This window comes from Hypanus sabinus, chromosome 7, assembly GCF_030144855.1.
Source record: "Hypanus sabinus isolate sHypSab1 chromosome 7, sHypSab1.hap1, whole genome shotgun sequence".
Classification (NCBI taxonomy): domain Eukaryota; kingdom Metazoa; phylum Chordata; class Chondrichthyes; order Myliobatiformes; family Dasyatidae; genus Hypanus; species Hypanus sabinus.
This window is the reverse complement of record NC_082712.1, coordinates 87615561-87631726: the sequence shown is the minus strand read 5'-3', so window position 1 is coordinate 87631726 and position 16166 is coordinate 87615561. Positions and strand designations below refer to the sequence as shown.

Sequence of the window (16166 nt, the reverse complement as noted above, 5' to 3'; positions counted from 1 at the left end):
GATAGAAAAATGGAAGGCTATCTAAGAGGGAAGGGATAGATTGATATTAAGAGTAGGTTAGAAGGTTGGCACAACATCGTGGGCCAAAGGGCCTATGTTGTGCTATAATGTTCTATGACTATTAATATGTGATTTTAAGGTCTTACTGCAAAGTTCTTATTCCTCTTACTGTTAATTGCTTGGGAATGGAAGCCCGTGGCTTCATATTTTGCCTTAGAGTCAGCTGATGAGCAGGAATCGACGGAATCTTTGTTCTTGAAGGTGGAGCTGCTGGTTTCTGTGATCGGTCTCTGTCTCTGCCGATACGAAACAGCGGTGTAAAAAGATTGGAAAGACGGATGTGATAATGTCCTCGTGGCGAATGGGGCAACGACACCCGAATACCTTGCCTAAACATGAAAAAAAGAAATACATGCGTGGATACTTCTCATCTTAAATCACTTTCTCGGTCTGTTTTCTTTTGGCCAAGAGCCTAGTCAGATTTATCTTTCTTAAATTGGGGATTAATTTAAAGTGGTTTTCCCAATATTCTCCATAAAACTACATTGAGATCATATGAGGTCTTATGATTTAAGATGTACAGCTGTTACCTCTATAATGATGTATTACATTTTTTTCTCAATGACAGTCTACAGTTACTTCCCTTCTGTACCCATCATTTTGTGATCAATATTTTTTAATAGTGCAGTTTTCCAGTCACAGTCATAGAGAAGTACAGTACAGAAACAGGCCCTTCAGCCCATCCAGTCCATGCTGAACCATTTAAACTGCTTACTCCCATTGACCTGCACCAGGACCGTGGCCCTCCCATCCACATACCTATCCAAACTTCTCTTAAATGTTGAAATTGAGCTTGCACTGTCAGCTTGTCCCACACTCTCACTGCCCTCTTGGTGAAGTCCCTGTGACTTTCACAAAATCCAAAGGAAGTTGGTAGATTGTAACCTATAGATCTACAGTCCCAGCAGCAACTTTCGTCAAGACTCTTGGATGCAACCTTTATGTGTCTTTACTAATTAGTTTGCCTGTTAAGAGTGATAGGGTTGCTCCAGCGGCCTTGGTTAGATCCCAGCCTCCAGCACTGCCCACGAATTATCTGAACATTTTCTCCCATCATTGTGTGTTCCTCTGGGTGCTCAAAAGAGTTGATTAAGATGATGCCAAAGAGTGGCAGCTCTTTGCTTGCATCTCCGAAAGGAATCATCAAATATTCCCATTTAGTACTACTATAGTTGAAATATGCAGTCACAGTCCCAGATACTTTGGTAAACAAAGTTATTTTACGCTCTTTTTGCACTACTTATTATGGTACCTTATATTTATGAATTGCACTGTACTGCTGACTCAAAACAGCAAATTTCATGACATATTTCAGTGATAAAGTGATAATAAACCTGATTCGTATATACAAATTGACAGGTTAATTGGTCACTGCAAATTACATTGAACAACAAAGATTTTGCTTCCTAAATACTTTTGGGTGTTATGGATTTTGGGCTGCTGGTCATGAAAATCACCTTAAAATTTCCCTATCATTCACTATTTTTTCTAATCGCCTATATTTGTTATTTCAATTCATAATTCAAGTCAATTAAAATGTTGCCCACAATGCAAGTTGAAACCATGAAGTGCAACATGTCACTAAAGATTCATTTTCTGCATTCCCAGTTAAGACTTCTTCTCTGCAAATCTTGGCACTATCAGTGACGAGCATGGTGAAAGGTTTCACCAGGATGTTGCGGTCATGGAGGAACAGTATCAGGGCAACTGGAATCCATCGATGATGTGGTTGATCATCGTTGAAGGGCCCTTCCTTCATGAGCAGTGAGCAAGAAGAAGAAAGAGAATGTCATGCACGGACATCTTCCTCTGGCAGAAGCGAGGAAGAGACTGGTGGTGCTGAGCACTTGCTCATCTTCTGCAACCCCTTCAGAGACAGAAAAGTGCTGGACTGCCTAATTGGCCCAAAGCAGGAGGCAAGAAGCCTCAGACACTGAGTACAAACAAGAATCATCAACAAAACATTTTTAGCTTAGTTGAACTATTGCAAATTATTCAATAAAAGTTGATTTCTTGTTTCTCCAAATTCTCACATGTTACAAGTCGTCTGAAGTTAGATTTGTGTTCAGCTTCAAGTGGTCTATCATAAAGAAAAGAACTTTGAGGGAACAACACCTACAAAAAAAAATGTTGTCCTGTGGCGACCCACTTTCTGCGCAGGCGAACTGGCCCACAAATAGCCAGCACACGGGGGGAGACTTTGGTAATGCACCTCTGATGTCAATCCCACCCGGAGAGGGCAGGCGCTAGGGATTAAATGCCAGCTCCGCGAAGTTTGAATAAACTAGTCTCGAAACGACTTACCGACTGCACGTCATCTCCAGCTCTGTATGTACTACATCGCTACATTGCTGACCCCGACGGTCCAAACGGGATTTGGACCAAAGATGACTGACTCTTCATCTGTTCACGCAGTTTCACTAAAACTGCCGACTTTCTGGACGCTGCGACCATGCGTGTGGTTCAACCAAACAGAAGCCCAGTTCCAGATTCGGCAGATATCTTCTGATTCCACGTGTTACTATCACGTGGTGAGCGCCCTTGACCAGGAGACGGCCGCCCAGGTTGCGGATTTCATACAGTCACCCCCGGAAGAAGGCAAATATGAAGCATTCAAAGCGCTGCTCATTGGGACCTTTGGACTCCCACGGTGTGAGCGGGGTGCCCGCCTGCTTCACCTGGACAGTTTGGGAGACAGACTGCCGTCAGCATTGATGAACAAGATTCTGGCCCTGGCTGACAGACACAAGCCCTGCCTCATGTTCGAGCAAGCGTTCCTAGAGTAACTGCTCAAGGACATACATCTACTGCTGGCCAACGCAGATTTCAGCGACCCCCGGAGGGGGGCAGATGTGCTGTGGAAAGCCAAGAGGGAGAGCGTGGCGTCTGTCGGTTAGATTACCAGGCCACGCGCCCAACAGCAGACCAGACCAGGCCCGGCAGTGGGGTGCACACAACACAGAGGCAGGAGTGAGAAGGCCAGTGAACAGTGGTGTTTCTACCACCAGCAATGGGGCACAAAAGCCCACCGTTGTCGCCCGCCCTGCAAGGGCCAGGGCTAGGGCCAGCTGCCACTAATGACTATGGTGGCTGGCCACCAGCACAGCCTCTTGTACGTCTGGGACAAACAGTCGGGACGCCGCTTCTTGGTCGACACCAGAGCGGAAATCAGCATCTTGCCCCCGACGGGGTACGACACCCGCAACAGGAAGCCAGGACCCACCCGGAGGGCCGCAAACGGCAGCACAATACGGACCTACGGCACCCACACAGTGCAGCTGCAGTTTGGCGCCAGCCGGTTCACGTGGGACTTCACACCGGCTGCCGTGGCCCAACCACTCCTGGGGGCGGACTTCTTGCAAGCTCACAGCCTGCTGGTCAACATATATTGGAGTATAAAGGTTGCATTGTTTGCTGTGTAATCAAAACTATGTAGTCAACTGTGAACTTGCTATTTGCTATGCATGTTTCCAATTTAGTAGGAGAATGAAATCTTAAGAATGTAGAAGACAATGGGGTGTTAATGAGAGGTAGCTAAGAGATGTAGATTAAGTCAATGGGTAGAAACAATAGTGGTGGATTTACTTGTGATACGCAACTGTAGACCGATTGGATATGCTAATACAACTAAACCCGGAGATTGCTATAAAAAATGCTATGTCCGAGGATCGGTGGGCAATCAGCAACTAGCTCCATGACTGTCTCAGCTTTGATTTGCAAATTAAAGTTTAATACTTCTTGAAGAATCTTCTGCGTCTCCTGGTCATTTGTGGGGCACGAGAAACCACGATACTTGCAAGGGAAAAGACTGGTACATGCCGAGACTTTCCAGACATTCTCCCTGGGTGAAGCCAAGTTGCCGGCCCCACACCTGGACTCCATCACGCTGTCGGACAACGAATTCACCAGAATCCTGGCGGACTTTCCATCGATTCTGGCACCGCAGTTCACAGCAGCCAAGCCCAGACACGGGGTACAGCACCACATTCCAACCCAGGGACCACCCCTCCATTCACGCGCACGAAGGCTCCCCCCGGCAAAGGAGCAGTTCAAGAGGATGGAGGAATTGGGGATCGTACAGAGGTCCGACAGCCCATGGGCCTCCCCCCTGCACATGGTGCCCAAAGCAGCCAGGGGTTGGAGACCATGCGGCGACTACCGCAGATTGAACAAGGCTAAAACTCCAGACCTCTACCCCGTGCCGCACATACAGGACTTCGCAGCAAACCTCCACGGGGCCATAGTACATCGCTACAGTCCAGTGTTATCCCAAGAGTGTGGGTGAGAGGTAGAGTCTGGGAGAAGTTCAGGGGAAAATGGGCAAAAAAAGCAAAGGAAGCAATTAAAGGGAGATTAAAAAGCTTGAAATGTTGGCATCGGAATCTGTGCCCCCAACCATTGCTGAATCAGGAGCCAAAGAAGGGCTTCACTCATTGTTGAAATGAAATCTCAGTCCTCAAGACTATAAGATATAGAAATAGAATTAGGCCATTCAGTCCATCAAGTCTGCTCCACCCTTCCATCATAGCTGATTTATTTTCCCCCTCAGCCCCATTATCATGCCTTGTCCTTTGACGCCCTGACTAATCAAGAATGTAGCAACCTCCACTTTAAATATACCCAATGACTTGGCCTGCACTGCCATCCATGGCAATGAATTCCACAGATTCACCAGTTCTCATACCAACAGACCACAAGCTCTCAGCACTCAGACAGTTGCCAAGACTATAAGAAAATAAAATGCTGGGTTGCATAATGAGGGGTAAAACTCTGGATTTGATTGCATCCCGAAAGCAGATAATCATAAACATAAAAGATTCTGCAGATACTGGAAATCCATAGTAACACACACAAAACACCGGAGAAGCTCAGTAGATCAGGCAGCATCTGTGGAGGAGAATAAAGAGCAGAGTTCTCAGGCTGAGACCCTTCATCAGTATTGGAAAGGAGGAGGGGACGAGGCCAGAGAAAGGTGATAGGGGAAGAAAAAGGAGTATAAGCTGGCAGGTGATAGGTGAATCAGGTGAGAGGGAAGGTGGGTGGGTGGCAAAAGGAGGTACAAAGTGAGAAGCTGAGAGGTGATAGTTGGAAAAGGGAAAAGGCTGAAGAAGGTCTCTGATAAGAGAGGAGAATGGACCAGAGGAGAAAGGGGAAGAGGAGCGGCACCACAGGAAGGCGATTGGCAGGTGAGGAACAGAAAGGGGAGCTAGAATAGGGAATGGAAGGCGTTAGGAAGAAATTACTGGAAGTTAGATAAATCAATGTTCATGTCATCGGGCTCCAGGCTACATTCCTTCCCCTCCTTCCCACCTTCTTATTCTGGACTTCCTCCCCCTGATTTTCTTATTCTGGCTTCTTCCCCTCCCCTTTTCCAGTCCTGATGAAGGGTCTCGGACTGAAACGACTGCTTGACTTACTAAGTTTCTCCAGCATTTTGTGTGTGTTGCTCTGGATTTCAGCATCTGCATAATCTATACCATGTGCATTCTCTATTAACCTGGAACCATTTTCAGGGAATTATGGCTTATAACTCCAATATCACTCTGTACATCAGTGTTCCTAAGGTTTCTACAGCAGGACTCCACCTGGCACTGTCCGATGCCATTCTGGATTCTGCTGGGGAATGTATCTCCACACAACTCCACCGGCCAAACCTGGTGCATTTTTGGTGCACCATTTACCAATCTACATTTACTTGACTAAGGCATTGCACCCAAGGGATTAGGAAGAGAAAGGCAAGTTACTTTTTACTTTATTTTAACGCTTAAAACCTTTGGTTTTAATATCTTTAAATATTTAAATTGCGATGCTTTTTACATCTCCAAGCACACCAAACTTGTTCCCAAACAGGTGGAGAAGCATGCACAAGACCACAGTGGTTGGCGAGCCATGGTTACAATCCCACAGAGAGGTGCCGACCAGATCCAGTCGCTGCTCCACTACAGATCCAAGACAGTTTCCACGTCCTTGCTGTGGATGTCCATGTCACTTAAAACATAAGACTCACTTCAAAGCCATCTTCAAAGGCACAACAGGAGAAATGCAAAAATCTAACTCATTCTGCAGTCAACCAATCAAACACATCTCCAAAAGCAAAGCTTGTTACAGAGCCTCACGGGTCTTGGCCGGAGACATGCTTTCAGCCTTGGCCTTGTCTCATGTTAAAGGTCATCAAGATGTTTTGGGACAGAGGTTCAAGGGATCAACTCCGGAATCAGGAACCCCAGGATGATTTGATTCAAGAATATGTAGTAGTTAGCATGGGTGTGTGTGTGGGTGGTGGAATTGAGGATGGGGAGTTGTGGCAAAGCGAGAACAAACTGAATTGAGCACAATTTAGCACGTGAAAATTTATTTACTTACGTATTTATTGAGATACAGCGCGGAATAGCCTTCAAGCCACACTGCTCAGCAAGCCCCCGATTTAACCCTAGCCTAATTTACAATGAGCAATTAACCTACTAACTGGTACATCTTTGGACTGTGGGAGAAAACCATAGCACCTGGAGAAAACCCGTACAGATTACAGATTAAGTCAGAATTAAACTCCGAACTCGGACATCCTGAGCTGTAATAGTGTCTAACTAACTGCTATGCTCCCATGGCACCGAGTTCACCAAGAACAGCTGCCATATAAGTTTGCACATAGGAACTCCCACTGACTGTGTGTTGTGCATGCTCCAACTATAGGGATGAACCAATACAATTTCAGAATCATTGCCCAAACAAATTGGGCGGCACGATAGCACAGTAGTTAGCATAACACTTAGCAGTACAGGCAGCTCCGGCTCAATTCCCTGTAAGGAGTTTCTACATTCTTCCCGTGACCACATAGGCTTCCTCCGGGTCCTCTGGCTTCATCCCACTGTCAAAAGGCATTCCAAATGGCAGATTAATTGGACATTGTAAGTTGTCTTGTGATTAAGCTAAGATTAAATCAGAGGATTGCTGGACAGCATGGCTCAAAGGGCTAGAAGAGCCTATTCCATGCTGCATCCCATTAAATAAACAAACAAATAAAATTTGGAAGCTATGTTGCCATAAAGCATAGAGAGTGTCAATGGCCTTTACACTGCCTGTCAGAGGGGTAAAAATTAGAGATTTTGGCAAAGAGCGAGCCAGGTAATTGTCTTATCCCACCTCTGAAGCATGTTGTAAAGTGCTTGACAGGAGAGGAACTGCATCAGAAAGCTCACACAACACAGAAAGCTTAAAGTGGGTCAAATGCAACAGATAATAATGTAACAACAAACGTACAAACCTTTTTGTTCTGGGAAACACTGCCTGAGCTCGATGATTCTCCCTCGTCAGCACTGTTAACTGTTGAAGATACATCTTGGTCCAATGACAATCCAAGATCCCCACGGTTGGGAGACTCTCTTCCTTCTTCACAATCTTTCTTGGAACAAACTGTGTGAATAGGTCCATCAACTCTCACATTCTCAATAGGTCAGAAACTCTCTTCCATAGTTACCAACATGGACATAAACTAATCTGTATCTCAGAGGTAAAACAAGCTGAAGTAGCCACTGAGGGCTAACCAGTGACTGGGTGGTTCTTTTGGGGACTGTGTCACTACAAGAGGGCTTTCATTGAAGACAGAAAAATGCTAGAAAGAGAAATGATATTAATGCTTCAGGTCATTTGATGAAGGATCTTTGACCCGGAGAATTAACTCAGTTTCCCTCTCCACTTATTAAGGATGGCACTGCATTAAAGCACTATTAAAGCGACCTGGGTTCAATTCCCACTGTCATCTGTAAGGAGTTTGTAGGTTCTCCCCATGACTGCATGGGTTTCCTTCCACATTCCAAAGATGTACATGTTAGTGGGTTAATTGGTTACATGAGTGTAATTGGGTGGTGTAGGCTCATTGGCCTGAAAGAGGCTGTTATCTAAATAAAATGAAATGCTATACAACTAGATAAAAATAAAATATTACCTGACCTACTGAGTATTTCTAAAAATTTTCTATTCTTATTTCAGATTAAAAGAAAATGCATTTTTCATTTTTTTAAAACGTTCTTTTTTTTAAAGTTAGGAACGACAGGTGACACCCTGAGGTGAATGACCACAAAACCCCAAACAGGACACATAAATAAGATGTAATACATGTAAAGCTCTGGAGCCACTAAGCAGGCCAGGCTGCATCTACGGAAAACAGTAAACAGTCAACATTTCGGGCCAAGACTCTTCATTAGGACCAGATAGGAAGGGGGAAGGAGCCAGACAAAGAAGGTGGGGAGAAGAGGGAAAGAAGTACAAGATGGCAAGTGATAGCTGAAACTGGGAGAGGCGGAGGAGTAAAGTAAAGAGCTGGGAATATGACTGGTGAGAGATAAAGGGCTGGAGAAGGAGGGATCTGATAGGAGAGAACAGAAGACCATGGAAGAAAGGGAAGGAGGAGGAGCTCCAGAGGGAGTTGATGGGCAGGTAAGGAGATAAGATGAGAGAGAGAAACAGTAAATAAGATGTTAGGTTTAACCTATGGACTCACTTTCTAGGACTACAACTCATGTTCTCAGTATTATGTATTTACCGATGGATTAATTTATTATTATTTGTTTTTATTTGCATTTGTATAATGTGTCTTTTACACATTGGTTGTTTGCTATTGTGTTTGTTTTTCATTAGTTCTACTGTACTTTGTTCTATTGTGAATGCCTGCAAGAAAATGAGTCTCAGGGTAGTATACGGTGACATAAATTTACTTTGATCCTTGAAGGCATAAGGTATACCTACCTTTATTAGTAAAGAAAATGAGTACAAGAACAAAGACATCATGGTTCAATTATATGCAACATTAATTAGACCACAGCTTGAGAACTGTGTACAGTTCTGGTTGCCACATTACAGGAAGCACAAGAGAGGGTGAAGGAATTTTCTTAGAATTATAATTATCAGGAGAGACTGCTTAGGTAGGGATTGTCTTTGGAACAAGAATGAAAGACAGATTAATTAGGATTAACAGGATTCTGGTTAGTTGGGCCATTGGTTAATTGGGGCGGCCGTATATTTCCATAAAACATAGGAGCAGAACTAGGCCATTGAGCCTGCACCACCATTTGATTATGGCTAATCCATTTCCCTCTCAATCCCATTCTCCTGCCTTCTCCCAGTAACCTTTCACTCCTCGACCTATCAAGAGTCTAGCAAACTCTGCCTTAGACACACCCAGTGACCTGACCTCCACAGCTGCCAGTGGCAATGAATTCCTCAGATTCACAACCCTCTGGCTAAAGAAATTTGTCCTCATCTCCGTTCTAAATGGATGTCCCTCTATTCTGAGGTTGTGCGCTCTGGTCTTCGAATCCCACACTATAGGAAACATCTTCTCCACATCCACTATCTTGGCCTTTCAACATTTGGAAAGTTTCAATGAGATCACCTCCTCCTCACTCTTCCAAATTCTAGCAAGTACAGGCCCAGAACCATCAAATGTTCCTCATACGATAAGTCTTTCATTCCCAGAATCATTTTTATGAACCTCCTTTGAACTCTCTCCAATGTCATCACATCCTTTCTTAGATAAGGGGCCCAAAACTGCTCACACAACTCCAAAAGAGGCCTCACCAGTGCCTTATAAAAAGCCTCAGCATTACATCCTTGTTTTTATATTCTAGTCCTTTTGAAATGAGTGCTAACATTGCATTTGCTTCAAGATGAATGCTAACATTGCATTAGCATTTCAATCAACTCTTAAAGAACAAAATCAAATAGAGAAACTATCTGAGATTCCCTTTGTTTATATGGGAAACTTAATTAGGGCAGCAGACTGTTCCCGAACAGTTTCCAACTAGAGTCAGTCACATGCATTTGCTTGGTTGTTACATACTACATAGTGCTTAGAGCAATCAGATTTTAAACAGCATCAGTTTCATGTGTTTGTGTTAAAAAGCAGTAATTTTTGTCACTGATAGTTGCGGAGAAATAAGTAGTAAGACAATATGGAAATGTTTTACTAATCTCAGTTTCAAATATTCAAGCTTGGAGATGTGAGAAATGGACATTAGACATTACGGACCGAACAGTTTTTAAATAGCATCAGTTGTGTGAGATTGTCTATTTGGGCCTAAGGATGCTGATTCAAAAAGCAGTAATTTTTGATCCTTTTTTTTAATTTTTGTCTTTATGCAGGTAGTCCATTATCTGCACTAGGGAGTCTGCACTGATTTTGTTTATGTACAGTTAATCAAAAGAAAACGGCAGCGATTAATTCTTTAGAACCAATACACAGTCTGATAGGACTGATGCAGTATTCTAATGTAGTGTTCTAATTTGTTCTGAATTTCATTTAAATGCACAATGTGTTACTCAATTTGAATTTATTATGCTTTTAAACCATTTCCATGAAGCTTTAGCTCATTGGGGCAGCCACTTAATTGGACCAAAATGTACTGGTCCTGATGTGTCCAAATTAACCAGAATCCACTGTATTCAAAACTACAAAAGCCTTGTAAGGTATATCTGATCTACAGTCTGCTGGCATAAACTTAAATTAGTTGGATTCATACAAAACAATATTACAAAACAAGCAGTAAAGGACTAGAATTCACTGCTTGAGATAGCGACAAAGAGCAAAACATTCCCCAAATTCTCTTGCTCTAAATTAACATATTCATTTTGAGAGGACTAGAATATAAAAGCAAGGATGTAACGCTGAGGCTTTATAATGTACTGGTCAGAGTGTACTTGGAGTTTTCAGCCCTTTATCTAACAAAGGATGTGCTGGTATGGGAGAGAATACAGAGAAGGTTTACAAGAATTCTCCCCTGAATGAAAGGGTTAACTTGTGAGAAGTGTTTGATGGCTCTGGGCTTACACTCGCTGAAGTCTAGAAGAATGAGGGTTGATCTCATTGAAACCTATTGAATATTAAAAGACCTAGACAGAGTGTATGTGGAGAGGATGTTTCCTATAATGGGGGAAGTCTAGGACCGGACAGTAAAGCCTCCGAATACATGGATGTCACTTTAGAAAGAAATTTCTTTAGCCAGAGGGTGGAGAATCTGTGGAATTCATTGCCACATATGATAGATGCTACAGATACTGGGTATTTTAAGGCAGAGGTTGATAGATTCCTGATTAGTAAGATTGTCAAAGGTTACTGAGAGAAGGTAGGAAAATGGGGTTGGGGAGGATAATAAATCAGCCACGACTAAATTGCAGAGCAGGCTAGATGGCCCAAATGGTCTAATTCTGCTCCTATCTCTTATGGTCTAAACATAGGAAGAGCCAGAGTCAGTCTGGTTTTGCGGACAGAATGGCGTGCTTGTATGCTGTAATGTCCCCAAGCTTAGCAGAGTTTCAAACCACAAGTGGTCCCAAGTAAAAGTGCCTGAGGAAGACCGATAGAGCACATTAAGAGGAGTCATGGGTGGCTGCTAACATGGTGGTTAGCGCCACTGCTGCACAACTCCAGGGACCCAGGTTTGATCATAACCCCCGATATCGTCTGTGAGCAGTTTGCATGTTCTTTCCATGACCACACAAATTTCCAGATACTCCATTTTTCTCCCACATCCCCAAGGTGTCCCAGTTAGTTAATTGCTTACTGCAAGTTATTTCTTGGTGTAGATTAACGGCAAAGAGGACTTGGTGGGCAGGTAGGAGAGAATAAACTGCAGGTCTAGCGGGAATGGGGGAATGGGGATAAGGAATGGCCTTCTCCTCTGAATAAGCAAATTATTGCTTGAGATGGGAAGGGTTGGTTACTTAAGACAAAGCAGAAGGAGAATGAAGAAATTAACTCAATTTTAAGAAGTCTATGAACATTTAGGACATTCCATCCCAAGCTGCTTTGGATGCTGGGCCCTCAAGTAGATTCATAACAGAGATTGATACATTTCTGGACTCTGAAGGATAAAGTTATAGAAAAGTACAGCACAGAAACAGGCCCGATGGCCCATCTAGTCCATGCTGAACCATTTAAACTGCATACTCCCATCAAACTGCACCAAGACATAGCCCTCCATACCCCTACCACCCATGTACCTATCCAAACTTCTCTTAAGTGTTGAAATTGGGCTTGCATGCACCACTTGTGCTGGCAGCTCGTTGCAAACTCTCAAAACCCTCTCAGTGAAGAAATTTCCCCTTGTGTTCCCCTCAAAACTTTTTACCTTTAACATTTAACCCATGACCTCTAACTGAAGTCCCACCCAATCTCAGTGGAAAAAGCCTGCTTGCATTAACCCTATCTATACCCTTAATAATTTTGTATACCTCTATCAAAAATCTCCTTTCAATCTTCTACTTTCCAAGGAATAAAGTCCTAACCTAGTCAATCTTTCCATATAACTCAGGTCCTTGTAAATTTTCTCTGTACTCTTTCAACCTTATTTATTTCTTTCCTGTAGGTAGATGACCAAAACTGCACACATTCCAAATATGATATCAGGATTTTGAAAGAGTGGGATTGTACAAGAATACTACAATCCTACTGGATAGCAGAGTAGCTCGAGGATCCAAATGTCCTGTCCTTGACCTTACTTATCTCAAAGACAATTCTTGTAGTGATTGAAAGCCTCTCCCCAAGAAGCCAATTTTTTTTTAAATCGCAGAAGTTCAAATTTCTATTAGTTAAGTGATTCCAAGTCACTCAGCAATTCCTACAGTAAATAAGACACATCGGGCCAGAGGCAAGGTTTGGGCCAGTTCAGCTCGCTGTTCGACGAGGTTTACTCGTCTCTGCCCTAAACTGAGACTGTGGCCTGCAACTAATGAGCTTCTGAATCAGCTGCAGAGATGACTGGCGACTTGGCTATGGGCTCCCTTTCACAAACTTCAGATCCGAATGTGTTCTGCATCCCCTTCTCTACTCCCTTTACACCCACGACTGTACTGCCATACACAGCTCCAACCTGCTGATCAAATTCTCAGATGACACGACTTTGATCGGCCTTATTTCTAGCAGTGATGAGACAGCCTTGACGCAGTACTGCCAGGATAACAACCTCCCTTCTCAATGTCCAAAAAACAAATGAGCTGATTGTGGATTATAGGAAGAATGGAGACAGGCTCACCTTGGTCAACATCAATGGGTCTACAGTTGAGAGGGTGAGCAGTCTCAAATTTTTCAGTATACACATCACCGATGATCTCACCTGGACGGTACACACCGGCTTCATGGCAAAAAAAAACACAACAGTGTCTCTTCCACCTCAGGCGACTGATGAAGTTCAGCATGAGCCCCCAAATCCTCGACCTTCTACAGGGGCATCATTGAGAGCATGCTGACTAGCTGCATCATCGCCTGGTACAGAAACTGCACCAACTTTGATCGCTGGGCACTGCAGAGAGTAGTACAGACAGCCCAGCTCATCTGTGGATGTGAGCTTCCCTCATGAGGACATTTATAACAAACAGCAGGTGCATAAAGGAGGCCTGGAAGATCATCGGGGTCATTGGTCACCCCAACCACAAACTGTTTCAGTTGCTTCTGTCTGAAAAGATTTTTCCTCCCTCACATTGAGGGATGGATGCAAGATTTAAATAAATTCTGAATTCTATTTGCTTTCTTTTATTGTTTGCATAATTTAGGTTTTTTTCTGTTCATTGGGTGTTTGACAGCTTTTTTTTAAAAAATGTAGGTTGTATTGGGTTTCTTTGTTTTATGGCTGCTTGTGAGGAGACAAATCTCAAGGTTGTATAGTGTACATATAATTTGATAATGGATGTATTTTGAACTTCTGGACTTCAATAGTCTGCATTAATCACTACAGCTATTATCACCAACTGCCTCCAATTGGGTTATAGCAATATGGAATCTTGCAACACGCTCAGGCAAACATGCTTGACAGCATCAGGGTCAAATGAATTCGATTCCGAACTCAAACATGAAATTTTCATCATCAGGGTAACTAGAGATGGGCAATATCTGCGGCCTTCTTGGATCCCCCCCCGAGAGGAGCAGTCTGAAGGACACCAGAATTAAATCAATTTCCTCATTACTGTTATCAGGTGTGCATCAGAAGGCACACTGTTACTTTCCCCATAAACTCTCCAATTATCTTACCTCTGGCATGCAGAAAAGGAAAACAGCTCTCTTACCTCCAGCATGCAGAAGAGGGAAAGAGCTCTCTATTCTTGGACCGTTCATTGCATTTTCAAATTCAGTATAATAACGAAATGGGGGAGGTTTCCCAATGATCTGCAGCAGAGACCTACAAAAAAGAATGCACGTTAAGATTCATGACTCCAAACTCCAGTATATCCTTACCATTTCAGACCTGGCAAGCGACACATCCATTTGCAACCTTTGTTGACAGAATCTCAGATGGTGACGAGAGGGCATATAGGAGCAACATATACCAACTGGTTGAGTGATGTCACAGCAACAAACTTGCACTCAACATCAGTAAGACCAAAGAGTTCATTGTGGACTTCAGAAAAGCTAAGACGAGGGAACACACACCAGTCCTCATAGTGGGATCAGAAGTAGAGAGAGACCCAATTTCAAGACCCAACGTATGAATGTAGCTATATAGAAGGCACAACAGTGGTTATACTTCATTAGGAGTTTGAGAAGAATTGGTATGTCACCCAAAACACTCAAAAATTTCTACAGATATACCATGGAAAGCATTCTAATACGGCTGTATCACCATCTGGTATGGGGGGGGGGGGGTGCTGCTACTGCACAGGATCGAAGTAAGCTGTAGAGAGCTGCAAACTCAGTCAACTCCATCATGGGCACTAGTCTCCCTAGTATCCAAAACATCTTCAAACAGCGGTGCTTCAAAAAGGTGGCGTCCATCATTAAGGACTCCATCACCCAGGACACGCCCTCTTCTCACTGCTACCATCAGGGAGGTACAGAAACCTAAAGGCACACACTCAACAATTCAGGAACAGCTTTTTGCCCTCTGCCATCTGATTTCTGAATAAACGCTGAACCCATGAACACTACCTCACTACTTTTTTATGTCTGCTTTTGAACTGCTTATTTAATTTAATTATTTAATATATATACATTTAATGTAATTCACAGCTTTTTCTATATTGATCATGTACAAGCAGTCCCCGGGTTACGAACAAGTTCCGTTCTTGAGTCCGTCTTTAGGTCGGATTTGTACATAAGTCAGAACAGGTACATCCAGTATTATTTAAGGTCAGTTAGTCAAACATTTGTCTTAGTATATGGTATATATTTTACCTTTCTATGCATATAAAACACTTAAGAAATGTATGTATTTCAATAATTAAGCACTGCGTTGCTTAGTAGTAATTGTAGCTTTCATCAGGACAGGGCCTTTCACATGCTCCATTCTCACTTTACCCTTTAAAATTGTTCCGATCGTTGACCGACTGTAGCTTAACGCTTTTCCAATGACCAATGGCATTTCACCTCTTTCTGATCGCTTTATTATTTCCATTTTATTTTCAATCGAGCTCATTTTCCGTCAACGGAACAAGAAACACTGCAGATTTAGCAGAAGCCGCAGATCCTGACCTGAGCTCCCCCAGGTCCTAAAGTCCACCTGCACTGAGACAGGTTAAATGGGACAAGTGGGAGTGGTGTTGACTGGAAAAGGGTGGCGGGGTAGTGTCAGGATGAATCTTGCTAAGAAAAATTTAAGCCAAATACAGTTACACACTCAACACAATGCTAATGGCGGATGGCGTTCTCCTTCCTCCGTTCGTAAGTCAGACGTTCATAACTCAGGGACTACCTGTATTGCATTGCACTACTGCTGGAAATTTGACAAATTTCACAACATTAAACCTGATTCTGATTGATTGACACTATTTGTTGCATAGACTACAAGACCATTAAGGCTCATTTAAACTTGTGTGTCGCATCTACGCCGTAGGTACCACGTACCCTATGCCATAGGGTGACGTGCACCTCCCCAAAAAAGTAACTCACGCGTCACAGCGACGCAGACCACAACAACTGTGATCGGTCCGCTTGGTAGCTTCGCATTTCCAGTTGCTTCTTCTCCGCCATGTCTGTACACTGATGCGAAATAGATGAATCAAATCATCAAATCTACCTGCCGACATGCAAAAATGTTTGAAATACATTTCCTCGTCCATGTCTCTCACGAAGAAACTCAACACAGGGGCATAGAAACCACACCGCCAACTAGCATTTTGGCGCA

At 43.3% G+C, this 16166-nt stretch overlaps 2 protein-coding genes across 5 annotated transcripts in view; one reads left to right on the top strand and one right to left on the bottom strand.

The window, feature by feature from the left end:
• The window catches only part of ufsp1 (UFM1-specific peptidase 1 (non-functional)), a 34376-nt gene extending 27064 nt beyond the window's left edge, over positions 1-7312 (top strand). Inside the window, exon 3 of the transcript XR_009513185.1 lies at positions 1669-7312. The gene's annotated coding sequence lies outside the window, so the exon portion shown is untranslated. The remainder of the gene's footprint in view (positions 1-1668) is intronic.
• The window catches only part of LOC132396946 (uncharacterized), a 35130-nt gene that overhangs the window by 9616 nt on the left and 9348 nt on the right, over positions 1-16166 (bottom strand). For 3 of the 4 annotated variants that reach the window (XM_059975093.1, XM_059975095.1, XM_059975092.1), the window contains exons 4-7: positions 14113-14225; positions 13086-13184; positions 7322-7470; positions 170-389 (exon numbers count right to left, since the gene is read on the bottom strand). In XM_059975093.1, the coding sequence (XP_059831076.1) occupies positions 170-389; positions 7322-7470; positions 13086-13184; positions 14113-14225 (581 nt within the window). The remainder of the gene's footprint in view (positions 1-169; positions 390-7321; positions 7471-13085; positions 13185-14112; positions 14226-16166) is intronic. The other variant, XM_059975094.1, reaches the window with a different exon arrangement.